This window comes from Ranitomeya variabilis, chromosome 7 (assembly GCF_051348905.1).
Source record: "Ranitomeya variabilis isolate aRanVar5 chromosome 7, aRanVar5.hap1, whole genome shotgun sequence".
NCBI lineage: Eukaryota > Metazoa > Chordata > Amphibia > Anura > Dendrobatidae > Ranitomeya > Ranitomeya variabilis.
Genome location: NC_135238.1, coordinates 151,023,590 through 151,045,887, shown reverse-complemented (window position 1 = coordinate 151,045,887; position 22,298 = coordinate 151,023,590). Strand labels below are relative to the sequence as shown.

The 22,298-nt window shown below is 44.2% G+C and overlaps 1 protein-coding gene across 1 annotated transcript in view; it reads right to left on the bottom strand.

The window, feature by feature from the left end:
* Nucleotides 1-595: 595 nt before the first annotated feature.
* The window catches only part of LOC143784163 (caspase-8-like), a 92,210-nt gene continuing 70,507 nt past the window's right edge, over nt 596-22,298 (bottom strand). Inside the window, exons 9-11 of the mRNA XM_077272046.1 lie at nt 22,121-22,220; nt 13,276-13,762; nt 596-1,791 (exon numbers count right to left, since the gene is read on the bottom strand). Of these exons, the coding sequence (XP_077128161.1) occupies nt 1,611-1,791; nt 13,276-13,762; nt 22,121-22,220 (768 nt within the window). The 3' untranslated portion in view covers nt 596-1,610. The remainder of the gene's footprint in view (nt 1,792-13,275; nt 13,763-22,120; nt 22,221-22,298) is intronic.

Genomic DNA, 22,298 nt, shown 5'->3' with positions numbered 1-22,298 from the left:
AACATAGATGTATGTGGGCTTACTGTTTGTGGGATGAGTGGTTTTTAAAGACTTAGTTTAGTTTCCCATACAATATACTGAAAAACAAAAAAAAGTCAAAGTGGTGTGAAATGGTGATAAAAACGCAATTCTGACATTATTTTTGTGTTCGGTTTTTACTTTACAGTGTTCATTGTATTGAAAAATGGAGAGGTAAAAAAAGAATTACGGTAAAATGGTGGGAAAAACAAGTTCCACCATTCCTTTTTTAAATATTTTCATGGTGTTCCTTGTTCATTAAAAATGACTTGGCAACAGGATTCTCCAGGTCAGTATGATTATAGCAATACTAAACTTAAATAAATTAAAAAAAACTATTTGGGTTAAAAAATTAATACGTTTGCAAAAACAAACTTGGTTGCCATTTTCTGAAACTCAGAACATATTTATTTTTCAACAATGGGGCTGGGTGAAAGTTTTCTTTGTGCATGGCAAGCTTAAGTTTTTATTGATACCATTCTGTGTACATATGACATTCTGATGTATTTTATGGCATTTTTTAAAGAAATGTGGTGCCTTTAAAAAAAAAAAAAAAGCAATTTTTTTTTTTTTTTTAACTTTACCGAGTTATATCCCTTTAGGTAAATTACGTTTATATTTTAATAGATGGAACTTTTACAGATGTGAGCACACCAAATATGGGTATTTTATTTCATTTATTATTATAATTATTATTAATGGAGAATAAGAGGGGTGGTTTGAATTTTTATATCATTTCTTTATTTTTTGCTTTGTTTTTTTTTTAGCCTCCTTAAAGGACATGAACTTGCGATTGGATCACTTGTTCTATATACTGCAATTTAACTTTTACACACACAAAATTACATTTTCCTATGAAGCTCAGCCATGGCAGCCAAGGGCATCGGGGGTGATGGGTGCAGGTGTTATTAAAATGATGTTGCGAGTGATTGACAATGGTATTTAAATGGTTAAACAGCAGTGATTGGAGAAAGCATGCTGCTGTTAATGGCAGATGCCGGCTATGTAACACAGTTGACATCTGCCAAGTATAGTGCGGAGTACAGTGTAGACTCATGGGTACTAGAGGTCCACAGCTGTGCTCTCTAGCCATGGTCAGGAGTTGTGCAAATTTCCTTACACAACGGGATTCCAGTCTGGGCTTAAGATAGTGGGGCTAGGGAGATGTTACCTGTGCCGAGAACTAGCCCAGGCCATGGACCAGAGTTGCACGAAGCAATCAGCTCTACTGGGGACATAACCCGACATAGAAAATAATAGTATGTTCTATGTCAGAAAGGGGTTAATAATTGCAAATTCAATAAAATTTACCACTGTTAAGGACCTTTAGGCCGATTTCACACATCCCTGTTTTGACATCTGAGGACGTACCACGATACACAGTCTCACCACTGGTCTCTTTTCCCGACCTGATCTGGACATCCCGGTAGACATATATGAGTCTGTCAAGTTAGGGTCAAGTAACCCGCAGCCAGTCAGTAAATTGCAGCATGTAATCAGACTGTAAAACATTTGTGTGTGAAACCAGCTTTACAGCATAAGAAACAAGACATTCTTTATCTTCACAAAACAGAATAATTTCACTCAAAATGTTAATTGGTTTCTCTAGAATCTTGTTTAAATGGAGCCGGAGGTATTGGAAACACAAGCTTTCTTCGCAGTGTATAAGTTGGCTGTGGCATCTGCTTCAAATTGGTCTTGCCGTCCTTTGGGTACTCCATTTCACTGACAATTTTGTTGACTTTTGTGAGAATGGACAAAATATCTTCACCTCTGGAAAAAAAAATATTATTCACTATTAAGGGAGGTACAGGAACATCAAGTTGTGAATACATATATTTCTAGGAGATAAAATAGAGGAATGACCTAATGCAGAGTCATAAAATGCACCATAATTGTTTATTTCATGTATAGAGGCATGGAAAAGTTTGGGCACCCCTGGTCAAAATTACTGTTCTTGTGAACAGTTGAAGTTGAAAATGACATGATCTTCAAAAGGCGAAGGCACATCTTCAGGTTTTAGGCAAAATATATACGGGATGGATATATATATATATATATATATATATATATATATATATATATATATATATATATATATATATATATATATATATATATATATATATATATATATATATATATATATATATATATATATATATATACACACACATACATACATACACACACATACATATATACACACATACATACATATACACACACACATATACAGTGGGTACGGAAAGTATTCGGGCCTCTTTAAATTTTTCACTTTGTTTCATTGCAGCCATTTGGTAAATTCAAAAAAAGTTTACTTTTTTTCTCAGTAATGTACACTCTGCACCCCATCTTGACTGAAAAAAAACCCCAGGAATGTAGGAATGTCTGCAAATTTAATAAAAAAGAAAAACTGAAATATCACATGGTCATAAGTATTCAAACCCTTTGCTCAGACACTCATATTTAAGTCACATGCCATCCATTTTACCCTTCTACCCTTTTATTGGAGTCCAGCTGTGTTTAATTAAACTGATAGGACTTGATTTGGAAAGGCACACACCTGTCTATATAAGACCTCACAGCTCATAGTGCATGTCAGACCAAATGAGAATCATGAGGTCAAAGGAACTGGCCAAGGAGCTCAGAGACAGAATTGTAGCAAGGCACAGATCTGGCCAAGGTTACAAAAACATTTCTGCAGTACTCAAGGTTCCTAAGAGCACAGTGGCCTCCATAATCCTTAAATGGAAGAAGTTTGGGACCACCAGAAGTCTTCCTAGACCTGGCCGTCCAGCCAAACTGAGAAATCGTGGGAGAAGAGCCTTGGTGATAGAAAGAACCCCAAGATCACTGTGCTGATCTCCAGAGATGCAGTAGGGATAGATGGGAGAAAGTTTCACAAAGTCAACTATCACTGCAGTCCTCCACCAGTTGGGCCATTATAGCAGAGAGGCCCGATGGAAGCCTCTCCTCAGTGCAAGACATATGAAAACCCGCACAGAGTTTGCTAAAAAAACACATGAAGGATTCCCAGACTATGAGAAATAAGATTCTCTGATGTGATGAGAGGAAGATAGACCTTTTTGGTGATTATTCTAAGCGGTATGTGTGGAGAAAACCAGGCACTGCTCATCACCTATGTAAAACCAGAACACATGAGCTGCGCGCACAGTGAACAAGCCAGTAGAGACATGTTCACACCACCAAGAGACTTGAAAACACAAAAAAGCACAGTAAAACCAAAAACACTCTGTTGCAAAAAATTCACAGTGGACAGCAAGTGCTAGTAAAAAGATGGAAAAAACAGGGTATTTGGTTGATACGTTTTTTGCAAAAAATGTATATTAAGCCGCTCTACCAATCGCCAAGGTATACCCATATCAGAGCAGTCCTAACTAATGTATGTAATCCCTATCTGATGTATTTAAAACCTGGTCATATGTACAATACCTGTATGAGCAGGATTCAGAAAAGGAATGTCCATGTGGACACGCTGGACAGAACGGCTCCTGTGCGCAAAAAAAAAAAAGAGGGGTGGAGGCCTCCCCAGTCTTGTGGAAACAAGAAAACAATTATGTAAAACCAGAACACATGAGCTGCGCGCACAGTGAACAAGCCAGTAGAGACATGTTCACACCACCAAGAGACTTGAAAACACAAAAAACCACAGTAAAACCAAAAACTTTTTTGGTTTTACTGTGCTTTTTTGTGTTCACTGCTCATCACCTGCAGAATACAATCCAAACAGTGAAACATTGTGGTGGCAGCATCATGCTATGGGGGTGTTTTTCAGTTGCAGGGACAGGACGACTGGTGGTCATTGAAGGAAACATGAATGCAGCCAAGTACATAGATATCCTGGATGAAAACCTCTTCCAGAGTGCTCTGGACCTCAGACTTGGCCGAAGGTTCACCTTCCAACAAGACAATGACCCTAAGCACACAGCTAAAATAACAAAGGAATGCCTTCAGAACAACTCTGTGACCATTCTTGACTGGCCCAGCCAGAGACCTGACCTAAACCCAATTGAGCATCTCTACAGAGACCTGAAAATGGCTGTCCACCAACGTTCACCATCCAACCTGACAGAACTGGAGAGGATCTGCAAGGAAGAATGACAGAGGATCCCCAAATCCAGGTGTGAAAAACTTGTTGCATCATTCCCAAGAAGACTCGTGGTTGTACTAGCTCAAAAGGGTGTTTCTACTCAAAACTGAGCAAAGGGTCTGAATACTCATGACCATGTGATATTTCAGTGTTTCTTTTTTAATAAATTTAGGCAAAAATTACTACATTTCTGTTCTTTTCAGTCCAGATGGGGTGGAGAGTATACATTAATGAGAAAAAAAAGGAGATATATTGAGATTATATATATATATATATATATATATATATATATATGTTTTTGGCAAAGCCAGCTTACCGCTTTGAAGAAACAGGAATGCATCCAACCTGTGGTTACAGTTAGCACGGAAACGAATTGGGACAAATCCACACATGTAAAGAAAAAAACTTTTTGTTTCTCCAGCAATCAGTCCAATAAACTGATGTTTCGACACCACATGTGTCTTCCTCCAGGTCGTCCATAAAGGATTGAATGCATGCAATATTGTAACTGAAGAAATCTGGAACTTTTTAATGGATAAATAAAAGGTATATTTTACTCTACCATTGGACTGATCGTTGGAGAAACAAAAAGTTTTTCTATATTAATATATATATATATATATATATATATATATATATATATGTTTTTTTAATATATATATATATATATATATATATATATACACACACATACATACATATATATATATATACATACATATATATATATATATATATATATATATATATACACACACACAATAGTTTGGACACACCTTATTTAAAGACTTTTCTGTATTTTCATGACTATGAAAATTTTACATTCACACTGAAGGCATCAAAACTATGAATTTAACACATGTGGAATTATATACTTAACAAAAAAAGTGTGAAACAACTGAAAATATGTCTTATATTCTAGGTTCTTCAAAGTAGCCACCTTTTGCTTTGATGACTGCTTTGCACACTCTTGGCATTCTCTTGATGAGCTTCAAGAGGTAGTCACCGGGAATGGTTCCCAGAGATGCTTAGCACTTGTTGGCCCTTTTGCCTTCAATCTGCGGTCCAGCTCAACCCAAACAATCTCGATTGGGTTCAGGTCTGGTGACTGTGGAGGCCAGGTCATCTGGCATAGCACCCCATCACTCTCCTTCTTGGTCAAATAGCCCTTACACAGCCTGGAGGTGTGTTTGGGGCCATTGTCCTGTTGAAAAATAAATGATGGTCCAACTAAATGCAAACCGGATGGAATAGCATGCCGCTGCAAGATGCTGTGGTAGCCATGCTGGTTCAGTATGCCTTCAATTTTGAATAAATCCCCAACAGTGTCACCAGCAAAGCACCCTCACACCATCACACCTCCTCCTCCATGCTTCACGGTGGGAACCAGGCATGTAGAGTCCATCTGTTCACCTTTTCTGCGTCGCACAAAGACACGATGGTTGGAACCAAAGATCTCAAATTTGGACTCATCAGACCAAAGCACAGATTTCCACTAGTCTAATGTCCATTCCTTGTGTTCTTTAGCCCAAACAAGTCTCTTCTGCTTGTTGCCTGCCCTTAGCAGTGGTTTCCTAGCAGCTATTTTACCATGAAGGCCTGCTGCACAAAGTCTCCTCTTAACAGTTGTTGTAGAGATGTGTCTGCTGCTAGAACTCTGTGTGGCATTGACCTGGTCTCTAATCTGAGCTGCTGTTAACCTGCTATGTCTGAGGCTGGTGACTCGGATAAACTTATCCTCAGAAGCAGAGGTGACTCTTGGTCTTCCATCCTGGGGCGGTCCTCATGTGAGCCAGTTTCTTTGTAGCGCTTGATGGTTTTTGCCACTGCACTTGAGGACACTTTCAAATTTTTCCCAATTTTTCAGACTGACTGACCTTCATTTCTTAACCCCTTAATCACATATGACATACTATTCTGTCGAGGTAACCTGGGACTTAATTCCCAGTGACAGGATAGTACTTCATATGCAATCGGCCGCGCTCACGGGGGGAGCGTGGCCGATCACGGCTGGGTGTCAGCTATCGCAGCTGACATCCGGCACTATGTGCCAGGAGCGGTCACGGACCGCTCCTGGCACATTAACCCCGAAAACACTGCGATCAAACATGATCGCAGCGTTCCAGGGGCATAGGGAAGCATCGCACAGGGAAGGGGCTCCCTGCGTGCTTCCCTGAGACCCTCGGTACAAGGCGATGTGCTCACCTTGTACCGAGCATCTCCTCCCTGCAGGCCCCAGATCCAAAATGGCCACAGGGCTACTTCCAGGTCCTGCAGGGAGGTGGCTTACCAAGCGCCTGCTCAGAGCAAGCGCTGGTAAGCATGCAGCCCTGCTTGTCAGATCGCTGATCTGATGACACAGTGCTGTGCAAAGTGTCAGATCAGCGATCTGACCCTATAGTGTGATGTCCTTCCCCCGGGACAACGTTATAAAGTTAAAAAAAAAAAAAAAATGTAGATTAAAATAATAAAAAAAAAAATCCTAAATAATAATAAAAAAAATATTGTTCCCATAAATACATTTCTTTATCTAAATAATAATAAAAAAAATAAAAGTACACATATTTAGTATTGCCGCGTCCGTAACCACCTCACCTATAAAACTATCCCACTAGTTAACCCCTTCAGTGAACGCCGTAAAAAAAAAGAGGCAAAAAATAACGCTTTATTATCATACCGCAGAACAAAAAGTGGAATAACACGCGATAAAAAAACCGAGCCACCATACAGCATCATCAGCGAAAGAATTAAGTCCTCAGAATAAAGCGATGCAAAAATAATTATTTTTTCTATAAAATAGTTTTTATCGTATAAAAGCGCCAAAACATAAAAAAATATATAAATGAGGTATCGCTGTAATCGTTCTGACCCGAAGAATAAAACTGCTTTATCAATTTTACCAAACGTGGAACGGTATAAGCGCCCCCACCTCCAAAAGAAATTCATGAATAGCTGGTTTTTGGTCATTCTGCCTCACAAAAATCGGAATAAAAAGCGATCAAAAAATGTCACGTGCCCGAAAATGATACCAATAAAAACGTCAACTCGTCCTGCAAAACACAAGACCTCACATGACTCTGTGGACCAAAATATGGAAAAATTATAGCTCTCAAAATGTGGAGACGCAAAAACTATTTTTGCAATAAACAGCGTCTTTTAGTGTGTGACAGTTGCCAATCATAAAAATCGGCTAAAATACCGGCTAGAAATAGTAAATCAAATCCCCCTTCATCACCCCATTAGTTACGGAAAAATAATAAAATTAAAAAAAGTATTTATTTCCATTTTCCCCCATTAGGGCTAGGGTTAGGGTTGGGGCTAGGGTTAGGGCTACAGTTAGGGTTGGGGCTAAAGTTAGGGTTAGGGCTACAGTTAAGGTTTGGATTACATTTACAGTTGGGATTAGGGTTAGGGGTGTGTCAGGGTTAGGGGTGTGGTTAGGGTTATGGTTGGGATTAGGGTTAGGGGTGTGTTGGAGTTAGGGGTGTGGTTAGGGTTTGGATTAGGAGTGTGGTTGGGATTAGGGGTGTGATTGGGTTAGGGTTTCAGTTATAATTGGGGGGTTTCCACTGTTTAGGCACATCAGGGTTCTCCAAACGCGACATGGCGTCTGATCTCAATTCCAGCCAATTCTGCGATGAAAAAAAAAAAAAATGTGCTCCTTCTCTTCTGAGCTCTCCCGTGTGCCCAAACAGGAGTTTACCCCAAAATATGGGGTATCAGCGTACTCAGGACACATTGGACAACAACTTTTGGGGTCCAATTTCTCTGGTTACCCTTGGGAAAATAAAAATTTGGGGGGGCTAAAAAACATTTTTGTGGGAAAAAATGATTTTTTATTTTCACGGCTCTGCGTTATAAACTGTAGTGAAACACTTGGGTTCAAAGTTCTCAACACATCTAGATAAGTTCCTTGGGGGTCTAGTTTCCAATATGGGGTCACTTGTGGGGGGATTTACACTGTTTAGGTACATTAGGGGCTCTGGAAATGCAATGTGACGCCTGCAGACCATTTCATCTAAGTCTGCATTCCAAACGGCGCTCCTTCCCTTCCGAGCTCTGCCATACGCCCAAACGGTGGTTCCCCCCACATATGGAGTATCAGCGTACTCAGGACAAATTGGACAACAACTTTTGGGGTCCAATTTCTTCTACTACCCTTAGGAATATAAAAAATTGGGGGCGAAAAGATCATTGTGAAAAAATATGATTTTTTATTTTTATGGCTCTGCATTATAAACTTCTGTGAAGTACTTGGTGGGTCAAAGAGCTCACCACACATCTAGATAAGTTCCTTAGGGGGTCTACTTTCCAAAATGGTGTCACTTGTGGGGGGTTTCAATGTTTAGGCACATCAGTGGCTCTCCAAACGCAACATGGCGTCCCATCTCAATTCCAGTCAATTTTGCTTTGAAAAGTCAAATGGCGCTCCTTCCCTTCCGAGCTCTGCCATGCGCCCAAACAGTGGTTTACCCCCACATATGGGGTAACAGCATACTCAGGACAAATTCTACAACAACTTTTGGGGTCCAACTTCTCCTATTACCCTTGGTAAAAAAAAAATTGGAACTGAGGTAAATTTTTTGTGAAAAGAAGTTAAATGTTCATTTTTTTTTTTAAACATTCCAAAAAATCCTGTGAAACACCTGAAGGGTTAATAAACTTCTTGAATGCGGTTTTGAGCACCTTGAGGGGTGCAGTTTTTAGAATGGTGTCACACTTGGTTATTTTCTATCATATAGACCCCTCAAAATTACTTCAAATGTGATGTGGTCCCTAAGAAAAAGAAAAAGGTGTTGTAAAAATGAGAAATTTCTGGTCAACTTTTAACCCTTATAACTACCTAACAAAAAAAAGTTTGGTTCCAAAATTGTGCGGATGTAAAGTAGATATGTGGGAAATGTTACTTATTACGATAAGTATTTTGTGTGACATATCTCTGTGATTTAAAGGCATAAAAATTAAAAGTTGAAAAATTGCAAAATTTTCAAAATTTTCGCCAAATTTCCATTTTTTTTCCACAAATAAACGCAGGTAATATCAAATAAATTTTACCACTATCATGAAGTACAATATGTCACGAGAAAACAATGTCAGAATCATCAGGATCCGTTGAAGCGTTCCAGAGTTATAACCTCAAAGGGACAGTGGTCAGAATTGTAAAAATCGGCCCGGTCATTAACGTGCAAACCACCCTTGGGGCTTAAGGGGTTAAAGTAATGACGGCCACTCGTTTTTCTTTAACTTACCGTATTTTTCGGACTACAAGACGCACTTTTCCCCCCCCAAAAAAAGGGGGGAAAATGGGGGGTGCGTCTAATAGTCGCAATGCAGGCTTACCGTGGCGGCAGAGGTGCGGTGGCAGAGGTGCGGCGGCAGAGGTGTGGCAGCAGAGGTACGGAGATGAGGAGGCGCAGTGAGCGGGGTCCCTTTTCCCGGTGAGGTGATGCAGCAGCCCGGTAAGGCAGCAGAGCCGGGTGAATCCTGATGTTATCGGTGGGCGCGGCCATCTTCCTGAGGCCGCGCGTTTGCAGATGGAGCTCTGCTGCTCGGGGCTTCAGGAAAATGGCCGCGGGATGCCGCGCGTGCGCAGATGGGGATCGCGGCGGCCATTTTCCTGAAGCCCCGGGCAGCAGAGCTCCATCTGCGAACGCGCGGCCTCAGGAAGATGGCCGCGCCCACCGATATCAACAGGATTCACCCGGCTCTGCTGCATTACCGGGCTGCTGCAGCTGCATCACCTCACCGGGACTTTGGACTCTGTATACTCCATCCTTTTGCTTCCCAGGATGGGTGCAGCAAGGTTCAGGAAGGATCTCGTGGGCACATGGACTGGAGATGATGGAGGTAGTGGTGTACATTGTGAAGCGAGTATTCCACAGGCGCTCAGATGTCTGAGTCCTTGCCGCTTCCCGGCGCTCCTCAGCACCGCATGGCACGGCCGGCTCTCCGCCTCCAGCAGGGCTCGCAGCAGTACAGAGGCGCTTTTCCTGCAGTGTCCGGTCATGGCGGCTGTGTCTCGGTAGTGGAGCTCCTCACTTATTACCGGCTTCTGAAATAATTATTGCGCTGAGGAGCGCCGGGAAGCGGCAAGGACTCAGACATATGAGCTCCTGTGGAATACTCGCTTCACAATGTACACCACTACCTCCATCATCTCCAGTCCATGTGCCCACGAGATCCTTCCATCACCTCACCGGGGAAAGGGACCCTGCCCACGCCATACCTCTCACTGTGCCTCCTCATCCCAGCTCCTGTCGGTAACCACTGCTGCCACCCTCCCATGGACACCAGGCCGTGGCGTCGCCCACCTAAGCAGGAAGGGACCCTGCTCAGGTGCACGCCGTACCGCATCACCCCACCTCTGCCGCCACCATGCCTCCTGTGAGCCTGCTCTGCCACCACCAGCCCTCAGGTATGATACTGTAAATTCGGACAATAAGACGGACCCCCATCTTATAAAAAATCTTTTTTTCTGCAATTTTCACCCCAAATTTGGGGTGCGCCTTATGGTCCGGTGCGTCTTATAGTCCGCGAAATACGGTAGCTGCTTTTTTCTTGCCATAATACAAATTCTAACAGTCTGTTCAGTAGGACTATCAGCTGTGTATCCACCAGACTTCTGCGCAACACAACTGATGGTCCCAACCCCATTTATAAGGCAAGAAATCCCACTTATTAAACCTGACAGGGCACACCTGTGAAGTGAAAATCATTCCTGGTGACTACCTCTTGAAGCTCATCAAGAGAATGCCAAGAGTGTGCAAATCAGTCATCAAGGCAAAAGGTAGCTACTTTGAAGAACCTAGAATATAAGACATAACAAAAAAGTATGAAACAACTGAAATTAAGTATATAATTCCACATGTGTTAATTCATAGTTTTGATGCCTTCAGTGTGAATGTACAATTTTCATAGTCATGAAAATACAGAAAAATCTTTAAATGAGAAGGTGTGTCCACCATAGGGGTGGAGCCGCATATTCATTACTGTAATGAGAGGTACCATGTGACCGCTCACTTCAGGAAGAAGCTGCCGGCACCCGGAGAACCAGGGACTGCACCACGCCAGGAGCAGGTGAGTATAACGCAGTGCGCGATATTCACCTGGTCCCCGTTCCACTGACGGCCGCCACTGCGTCTTCCCCGTCATCTGCAGTGACGCTCAGCAAGTGGCGGGAGCCTGAGAGGTGATAATCGGAGTTTAATCGCAGCAACAGCATATGGGGCAAATATCTCTATGGAGCATCTTATGGGGCCATAATCAGCATTTGTGGAGCATTATATGGGGCAAATGTGTCCATGGAGCATCTTATGGGGCCATAATCAGCATTTGTGGAGCATTATATGGGGCAAATGTGTCCATGGAGCATCTTATGGGGCCATAATCAGCATTTGTGCAGCATTGTATGGGGCAAATGTCTGTATGGAGCATCTTATGGGGCCATAATAATCCTTTATGCAGCATTGTATGGGACAAATGTTTCTATGGAGCATCTTATGGGGCCATAATCAACCTTTGTGCAGCATTATATGGGGCATCTTATGGGGCCCATCATAAATTTTATGGAGCATTATATGGCGTGTATTTTGTATGGAGCATTATATGGGGCTCCTGATTCAATATGGATATTCAAAAACACAACCTACTGATGTCTCAATTTATTTTACTTTTATTGGTATCTATTTTTATTTTTGAAATTTACCAGTAGCTGCTGCATTTTCCACCCTAGGCTTATACTAGAGTCATTAAGTTTTCCCAGTTTCTTGTGGCAAAATTAGGGGGGGGGGGGGGGGGGGGGTGGGTCGGCTTAAACTCGAGTATATACGATATATCATTTTTTACATTTTGAAAGTCACAAAAAGGAGAATGGGCCAATTTCCCTTTTTGTGATTATTAAAATGTGAATAATGAAAATATATATTTTTTTGCCTAAAATGCAAAGGAAATGTGTCATCTTTAACCTAAACCCTTTTAGAGATCATTTCATCTTTAACTTTCTTAACTGTTGACAATAACAGGGGTGCCCAAACTTTTACATGTCACTATAGAATATTTAGTAAACCATGCAGGTTCTCATGAATATAACCTCTAACCAATGAGGTTCTGTAAAGTATTTTAGTATAAGAGCAACTTAAAATAGATGACCTCTACTACATGTACTATATTCTAATTACCGTATATACTCGAGTATAAGCCGACCCGAGTATAAGCCGAGACCCCTAATTTTGCCACAAAAAACTGGGAAAACTTAATGACTCGAGTATAAGCCTAGGGTGGAAAATGCAGCAGCTACTGGTAAAATTTCAAAAATAAAAATAGATACCAATAAAAGTAAAATTAATTGAGACATCAGTAGGTTAAGTGTTTTTGAATATCCATATTGAATCAGGAGCCCCATATAATGCTCCATACAGTTTATGATGGGCCCCATAAGATTCTCCATATTAAAATATGCCCCATATAATGCTGAACAAATGTTGATTATGGCCCCATAAGATGCTCCATAGAGATATTTGCCCCATATAATGCTGCACATGGCCCCGTAGCGATATTTGCCCCATATAATGCTGTACATAGCCCCACACAGATATTTGCCCCATATAATGCTGTACATGGCCCCAGATATTTGCCCCATATAATGCTGTACATGGCCCCATACAGATATTTGCACCATATAACGCTGCACATGGCATCATAAGATGCTCCATATAGACATTTGCCCCATATGCGGTGCAGTCCCTGGTTCTCCGGGCGCTGACAGCTCTTCCAGCATTGAGCGGTCACATGGTACCGCTCATTACAGTAATGAATATGCGGCTCCACCTCAATGGGAGTGGATCCAGGTCCATATTCTTTACTGTAATGAGCGGTACCATGTGACCGCTCAATACAGGAAGAAGCTGCGGCACCTGGAGAACCAGGGATGTGCAGGGACCGCACCAGGAGCAGGTGAGTATGATTAGACAGCTGCTGCTCCCCCTCCCCTGTTGACCCCTGGGTATGACTCGAGTATAAGCCGAGAGGGGCAATTTCAGCCTAAAAAAATGGGCTGAAATTCTTGGCTTATACTCGAGTATATACGGTATGTACAGCATATTATTTTGCACACATTCATTACTATTTTCAAAAAATGTACTTACTTTGGCACCAGTTTCGTCAAATTTTCACAAAGAGTTTGGATGTACCATGATCCTTTTTTATTGTGACGGAATGAATAGTAGCCATCCACTGTTGACATTCCAATCAAAACATCAGCGTCATTGGGAATTGTTATTGTAGGTCTTTTTTTTTCAATGTCAGAAACTGCATCTGCTTCAATAGCATGTGCACCCTGAGAACTGTTTCCTTGACACGCTTGTATAAAGAATAGCTTAGGTTTTCCAGCCAATGTTGTGCATTTTTCAGAAGAGAAATGTGATGTTATTTCACTTATAGGTATATCTTTATTGTCAGCTGCATAGATTACTTTTGATTTTCCATGAGTTAAAATGCAGCAAACAAAGCAGTCTCTCTCCGAATGATCTTTCTCCTGGTACTCAGTCAAGCACTCATGGATTTCCTTTGCAAATAAGTCTGTGCGAGTCTCTACGCGTAGGCCCAGCCAGGTGAAAACTCTATACAGGAACTCTGTAAGATTACAAATGTTATAAAATGACACAATATAAGGAATACAAAAATATAACGAAAGTCAATAACCCTGATGACATGTTTCTTCTGATTTTATGGTTTTTATTTTCTCTCAAAGCGTCCACCTAATGTGTCCAGTGCCAGTGGTCACACATGCTCAATAGCTCAGTCCCAATATATGGATCCAGAAATGATTCCTGCTATTGCGCAGATGAACTAATAATACTTGGTGTACTAGGTGCATCTTCTTCTCACCGGCATTGGACACATTGGTTGACTGGTCTTAGGTCTGAATCAAGAGAACACCAAAGAGAATTTATTAGCATATTTTCTAATAATTACAATAATTGTTATGTTTTATTTGATCTTAATAGAAAAATGTAACTGTTGGACGGCTAATTTTGCCCTCTTTGCACTACTTGAAGTAACTGCCCATCATAATCAGGGTGCACATGTGTTGAGAGGGCTCAGGACTGTAGCAGCTGTGTCATACAGCCATCATCTGCCTGTCAGCAGTGATCAGAGCACTTTGATAATTTAGATGCCATTGTCAATTACTGAGAGTAACACTTAAATGAAGTTGTTAATGTGTTCAGCTTCCATGGCCCCCCCAACGAGTCAAATGTGAGCTGCCAATAGTTTCCCAAAGCAACCAGTGGCTTACTGAAAGCAAGTCGCTGCCATCTTGGTCTTCTTATGAAGCTCAGCCCATGGCAGGGCTTCATAGGAGAATGAGTTTCACTTTACTGTGCTATCATATTATGCAACAATCACAGTTTCAAGTTCCCTATTAAGACTAACAAGTGAAGTAAAAATAAAATGCTTTAAAAGATACTTAAAAAACAGAAAAGTTGAAACCACTCCCCTTTTCACAGTTAAAAATTGAAAAACTAAATAACGTTGGCATTGTCATATCTGTAAAAGCATTATGTATAAAATCCTTTTCTCCGAGCCACTCATTGGGGGACACAGACCATGGGTTGTATGCTGCTTGCCACTATGAGGCTGACACTAAGTTAACACAAAAAAAAGTTAGCTCCTCCTCTGCAGTATATACTCTCGTGCTGGCTCCCAGAGAACTAGTTTGGTGCAAAAGTAGGAACAAATAGTAACAATATAGAAGAGTACAACATGTCAACTTAAAAGAACAGACAAAAGCCATATAAGCCGATAGGCTAACAGGGTGGGTGCTGTGTCCCCCAATGAGTGGCCCGACGAAAAGGATATTAAAGGTGAGTACTCAAAAATCCCTGTTTCTCCTTCGCCTCATTGGGGGAAACAGACCACGGGACGTCCCAAAGCAGTCCCTGGGTGGGAAAACAACACAAAGGATTAGGCTCCATGCAACAACTGCCCAAATGTGCTCCACCGCTGCCTGCAGAATTTTTCTGCCCAGACTCGCATTCGCTGAAGCCTGAGAGTGAATATTATAGTGCTTTGTGAAGGTATGTAAACGGGACCAAGTCACAGCTTTACAGACCTGCTCCGCCGTCGCCTGATGCCGAATGGCCCAAGAAGCCCCAACCGCTCGAGTAGAGTGTGCTCTGATCCCCATTGGTAAGGGCTGACTTCTAACTCGGTATGACTCCTGGATGGTGGAACGAATCCACCTAGCTATTGTAGCCTTAGAAGCGGCAAGATCCTTCCTGTGACCTTCCCGGGAGAACGAACAGAGCATCTGTTCTTCTGAAGGATGCCGTCCTTGAGACGTACCTTCGAAGAGCTCTGACCAGGTCCAGAGTATGGAGAGCTCTTCTAGTCTGTGAATAGGGGCCAGACAAAAGGAAGGAAGAACAATGTCCTCGTTAAGATAGAAGGACGAAATGACAGTTGGCAAAAAGAACGGCAATGGCCTGAGGACAACCTTGTCCTGATGGAAGATAAGGAAAGGCACCCGGCAGGAAAAGGCGGCTAATTCTGAAGCCCTTCTGATCGATGTGATTGCCACTAGGAAGGCAACCTTCCAGGACAGAAAGACCAGCAAAATGTCCTGAAGCGGTTCAAAGGGAGGTTCCTGAAAGGCACGTAGCACCAAGTTCAGGTCCCAAGGCTCTAAATGCATGCGATAGGGTGTATCGACATATGACACCCCTTGAATAAAAGTCTTAACCTGAAGTCTTGATGCGATGAGTCTCTGAAATAAGACTGATAGAGTGGAGATTTGGCCCTTGAGAGAGCAGAGTGCCAGCCCGGAGTCCAGAATGGCATGTAGGAACTCTAAAATGGTGGGAACTGAGAAGGCTAAAGGAGGAAGACCACGATCCTTGCACCAAGCAAAAAAAGGTCTTCCAGGTACGATGATAGATGCGTACCGATGAGGATTTAAGGGGCAGAAACCATTGTGGAAATGACCTGTTGAGAAAACCCTGCCTGGGTTAAGACCCAGGATTCAACGGTCACGCCGTTAAACACAGGGCCTTTGAGTTCTGGTGGTAGCTGGGGCCCTGGGAGAGCAGATCTGGCTGATCCAGCAGTCTCCAGGATATTTCGGCGACGAGGCGTACCCACACTGCGAACCACGCACGATGAAGCCAATCGGGAGCGACCATGATCACTGGTACTCCTTCCGCCTTGATTTTCCTGATTACTCTGGGGAGTAACGGTAGAGGAGGAAAAATGTACGGAAGGCAGAATTGGTGCCATGAAAGAACCAGAGCGTCGATACCGATTGCTTTTGGATCTTGAGACCTCGCTATCAACTGGGGAACCTTGGCATTCAGTCTGGACGCCATCAGGTCCACATCTGGGATCCCCCAGCGAAGACAGATCTGGTTGAAGACTTCTGGATGGCGCTCCCACTCCCCCGAAGTGAGACCCTGACTGCTGAGGAAATTCATCGTCCAGTTTTCTACTCCTGGACTGTCCACTGCTGAGGTGGTTGTTCTCTGCCCATCGAAGGATGCGAGTTTCCTCGAACATAGCCGCCCTGCTGAGGGCACCCCCCTGATGATTGATGTATGCCACAGCCGTGGCGTTGTCTGATTGGATACGAATAGGGTGACCCACCAGAAGATGATGGAAGTGCTGCAGGGCCAGTCGAATAGCACGTATCTCCAGAACGTTGATTGGTAGCTTCAATTCCTGAATTGACCAGCGGCCCTAAGGAGTGTGGTGGCAGAAGACTGCTCCTCAGCCCAAAAGACTGGCATCTGTAGTCACCACTAGCCATTGAACGGATAGAAAAGACTTCCCCCGGTTGAGGGAAGAGTTCAATGTCCACCACCTGAGAGTGTCTGACCTGCAGGGATAAGCGGCACCTTTGGGTGAGGGAGAAAGGGTTTCTCTCCCAAGATGCCAGAAGGGCACGTTGTAGTGGGTGAAGGTGCAGTTGCGCAAAGGGGACCACTTCCATTGAGGCCATCATCTTTCCTAGTACCCTCATTGCAAACCGGATGGAGTGAGGGTAAGACTGACGATGCACTCGGGCTCCTTGTTGAAGGGCTAAGACTTTGTCTGGAGGGAGAATTACTAACCCCCAAGACGAGTCCAGGGACATTCCTAGAAAGGAAATCTGCTGGGCTGGGACCGGAGAGGATTTGCTTAAAGGGAACCTGTCACCTGAATTTGGCGGGACCGGTTTTGGGTCATATGGGCGGGGTTTTCGGGTGTTTGATTCACCCTTTCCTTACCCGCTGGCTGCATGCTGGCCACAATATTGGATTGAAGTTCATTCTCAGTCCTCCGGAGTACACGCCTAAGCAAGGCAATCTTGCCTTGCGTTGGCATGTACTACGGAGGACACAGCATGAACTTCAATCCAATATTGCGGCCAGCATGCAGCCAGCGGGTAAGGAAAGGGTGAATCAAACACCCGAAAATCCCACCCATATGACCCAAAACCGGTCCCACCAAATTCAGGTGACAGGTTCCCTTTATGTTTATCAGCCAGCCCAGGCAAGAAAGGGTATCGCAAGTAATGCGAACGGACTCCGTGCAGTCGTGAAAAGACGTACCTTTGATCAACAGGTCGTCCAGATAGGGCAGAACGATCACGCCCCCAGAGTTCAGGATGGACATGATGGCTGCCATGACCTTTGTGAACACTCTGGGGGCAGTAGCAAGGGCGAAGGGCAGGGCCGTGAATTGGAAATGCTGGTCGAGAATAGCAAAGCGCAGGCATCTCTGGTGAGGGGGAAAAATTGGAATGTACAAGTAAGCGTCTCGGATGTCGATTGAGGCCAAGAACTCCCCTTCTTCCAGGGAAGCGATAACTGAACGCAGAGATTCCATGCGGAAATGAAGGACCTTGACAAACTTGTTTAGAAGTTTGAGGTCTAGTATGGGTCTCACCTTTCCGTCCTTCTTTGGGACAACAAAAAGGTTTGAATAGAAACCCTGAAACCTTTCGCTTTCTGGGACAGGGATAATGACGCCATCGTGACGCAATGTGTCTAAGGCCCTGGAGAAAGCCTTTGCCCTTGACTCTGAAGAGGACGGGAGGGAAAGAAACGTGAAGGGGGCACGTAGCAAACTCTATTTTGTATCCGGACGACACCAGATATCTGACCCATTCGTCGGAGACGACAAAAAGCCAGATCTGATGAAGGAAGTAGGCGGCCGCTTATCCTGCCGGTGCCGACCGGATAGCGCTGATAGTCAGCATGAGGAAAATCTCTGGGACCTAGGCCCTTTAGGCCTCGACTGTTTGGGTCTTGACTTCCAATGCTGGTTAGGTCTGTACAAGACCGGAGTTCCTCCATCTCTTCGTGGAGAACGTCCTGAACCGGACGAAGTAGTGGTAGTGGCCCAGCTTGCAGTGGAACGAAAGGAACGGAAACGGATTTGTTGCTGTCTCCGAAAGGAACGCCTAAGTCTCTGTTGGGGAAGGAATTTACTCTTCCCTCCCGTAGCATCGGAAATGATCTGATCCAGCTTTTCTCCAAATAACCACTTTGATAAGGAAGGGAGGTGAGAGACTTTTTTGATGCAGAGTCCGCCTTCCACTCTCTGAGCCATAATGACCTTCTGATAGTGATGGCATTGGCTGCTGGCTGAGCAGCACAACCAGCCACATCCAAGGATGCATGTACCAGGTAATCACCTGCCGGGAAATTGGGATGGCAAGGTGCACCGCCTCTGGAGGAAGGTTACTGCTCCAAAGTGAATTAGCCAAGGTCTCTGACCAGAAAACCACAGCCTTAGCTACCCATGCTGCGGCAAAGGATGGATAGAGAGCCGAACCTGAAGCCTCAAACACAGAGCGGGCCAAGCTTTCTATCTGAAGGACCATGGGATTTTTGATGGATGAGCCATCCGGCACGGACAGGAGAGTTTTGGATGCTAGGCGGGATACTGGGGGATCTACCACCGCAGATTCTGCCCAATCCTTTTTTAGATCAGCTGAAAAAGGATACTTGGCTTCAAGAGGCCTTTGTCCTGTAAAGCGTTTATCCGGGCACTCTCTGTGCCTAGTAACTATGGCTCTAAATTCAGGGTGAATAGCAAATGCCTTATGAGAGTGTTTAGTTCTCTTAAAGGACACGGTCTGATCCGGAGCAGAGCCGGAATCTTCCTCAACCTTTAAAGCCTGGTTGACTGCCTCAATGAGCGAATCCACTGTCTTCTGAAAATCTGGCGAATCCGGATCTAAGGAACCATCTGATTCGCAGTCAGAATCACGTTCTCTACTGAACTCTGGAGAGAGAGCAAGAAACAGAGCTGTGAGGCGACAAGGCACGTGCCTGGTCAGGAGAAATGCTACGGATCTGTTTTCTAGGTGCCTTACAGCTTCTAGCGTGTTTACGGCCCCTGCTAACCGACTGCTCCCGGCTTGGGGAGGATCAGTCTACATCAGTCCTGCTAAGGGACCCGGTCCCCCGAAGGATCATGGAGGGATTCAATCGCTTTGGCCAGCGAAGCCATGGATTGAGACAGTGACGAAGCCCACTCGGGGAAACTAGGTGTACACTGTGCTCTGTGGCGGCGGAGGGGTTCCTGAGCGCAGTTAGGGTCACAGGTATTGCAGAGCGGCGAACTCTGAGCCTTAGGAAATGCAGATTGGCAGGAGGAGCATGAAGTAAAGAATATAGCCATAGTCTTGTTAGACTTTTTTGATGCCTTAGGCTGAGACATGATGTACCCTTCTATTTGGCCCTATAATATTAGGGGCTGCTGAGAAGGGGTACTGCCAAGAAAAGAAGGGGTTACAGCAGGGAGGAGGATCACTGAGGGATTCAATCTGTAAAATGCAGTGCTCCCTTACCCAGCTCTGTGTCCCCGCTCCTCCTGCATTACACCGACTGCGTGGATCCTGCGCGACACTTGCTGCCTCCGTAATGACAACAGATAGAGTGCGTGCTCAGGCGGTCTGGGTTAAGAAAGATGGCCCCCGAGATTTGAGAGGCGCTTCTCGTGCTGTGCGAGAAGTGCCAGGGCCGGTGTGTTGAGCCACTGCATCGCGTCATAGCATGGGGGGAGTCGGGGGTTACAGCCTAGAACAGGGCCGAAGCCGGAGACTAAATTTGCTGCGCCGAAGCAGGAAGGAGCCGATGCGCGCCCCCGCAATGAGGATGGGTCCCCCTTGCCCAGCACCACCCCAGACCGCCTGAAAGGAGCCCTCCAGCCCCGGCACTTACCCGGAGAGGCTGCCGGGTGGCAGGTAAGGCAGCTTTCTGCAGGTCCTCCTGGGCTGCTGCTGGTTTGGACGGTGCAGGGATAAGGGGTAAATCCCTCAATCCACCATCCCTTTAGGAGGGAGGTGGAGAGGGATCGTCCGCCTCCTTGTACCATCTGCTTTAACAGTGGTGGGACATTGGGGGCTGCTCGGACGCCACGAGGTGGGCCTCTGTACATCCAAGGGGTTAATCCCCTAGGATGTGACAGGGCTGAATGTCCAGCAATAGACCTGGCTGCGGAAGAGGATATGTGGAGGCAACACTCCATGTACTCGTCCGTTGAAGGTGTGGAGATCGGTGCCCTTGAAGGGACCAGTCTTCCCTAAGAATCAGCTCAGGAGTGGCATCCCACGTCGCAGGAGAGGATACGGAGAGGCGACATTCTCCGTACTCGCCTGTTGATGGTTTGGGGAGATCGGAGCTTTGAAAGGATCCGTCGCCCCTTGGTCCATTGTAAAAACTAAAATCAAAAATGTAAAAATTGTAAAATGTAAAAATGAAATAATAAAGAGTTTTGGGACTGAATAGCAGACACGTCCGTGTGCCTCCTACAGAGGCTAAGCAAGAACTGGTTCTCTGGGAGCCAGCAGGAGAGTGTATACTGCAGAGGCGGGGCTAACTTTTTTTGTGTTAACTTAGTGTCAGCCTCCTAGTGGCAGCAGCATACAACCCATGGTCTGTGTGCCCCAATGAGGAGAAGGAGAAATCTAGAATTATTTATATCGTTAAATGCGGAAAAAAAAAATCAAAGTGCTGTTTTTTTTGTCAGGACACCTCTACAAAAAAAATGCAATAAGAATACACATATGGGTTTCAATAAATATATGAAATTGACATGCAAATATTAAGCCATATCACAGCTCCATCAATGGAAAAATAAAAAAAAGACATGGGTCTCAGAAAACTGTGACAGAAAACGAATCTTTTTTTGTTTTTATTTTACAAAGTTCAGAATTTTTTTTATCCATTAAAATATCCTTATAAACTTGGAATTGCCATAATCATGCTGTCAGGTTATTTTTACTACGCAATGTTCAATTAAAACCCACTTGGATTTTTAGTAAAATTAATGCTGGTCAACTCGTCTCGCAAAAACCGAAGCCATCATATGTCTATGTCCAGGAAAAAAAGAAAACAAGTTATGGCTCTTGGAAGGAAGGGAGGCACAGAAGTTGTTGCTGTACCTTCTGCAGTGGGAGCCTAGTGTAATATGGAGCGGGCTTGATTCAATCCTGCCAGATTCTGTGGTTAAGGGCTCATTTCCACATGCGAGGCACACGTCCGTATCTCGCATGTGGAAACCAAGCTGTGGAGCCAGCACTCCAGAGCGGAGCGTGCGGCTCCATGTGTTCCTATGCGTCCGCACGCTCCGCTCCCAAGTGCCGGCACCAGAGCTTGGTTTCCACATGCGAGATACGGACGTGTGCCTCGCATGTGGAAATGAGCCCTAATACCGACTGTGGCATCTAAGTCATTAGCAAAGGGAGGGAGTTTCCTCGTCAATCCACTGACCCAAAGCGGCAGCTCTGACAATATTCGCCAAACTAGAAGTGATGAGATATGGACCACCAAGCTCCACACCCTGCGGTCGATCAGTGGCTGCAGTGGTCAGGTGACAGGAGGTTGGATTTCAGAAAGGAGTATAGCTTTTTTTTTTTTTTTTTTATCAGCATGGCTCCCCACTGTGTGTTAAAAAATATATACAGGAAATCCCTTTTAATAATTTCAATTAAATACCCCTTACCTGCATCCTTTTCAGTTCCTGGCCTTGAGTCACTTTTCATAAATTGCTCATTATTTATAATCAAGCAGTAGCCTCTGTGTTTTCGATTCATTAAATAGGTCTGTGGGATACCAAGATTAAAAAAAAATGACAACCATATTTTTACAATTAATTATATCAGTGTTGATTTGGGAATTCA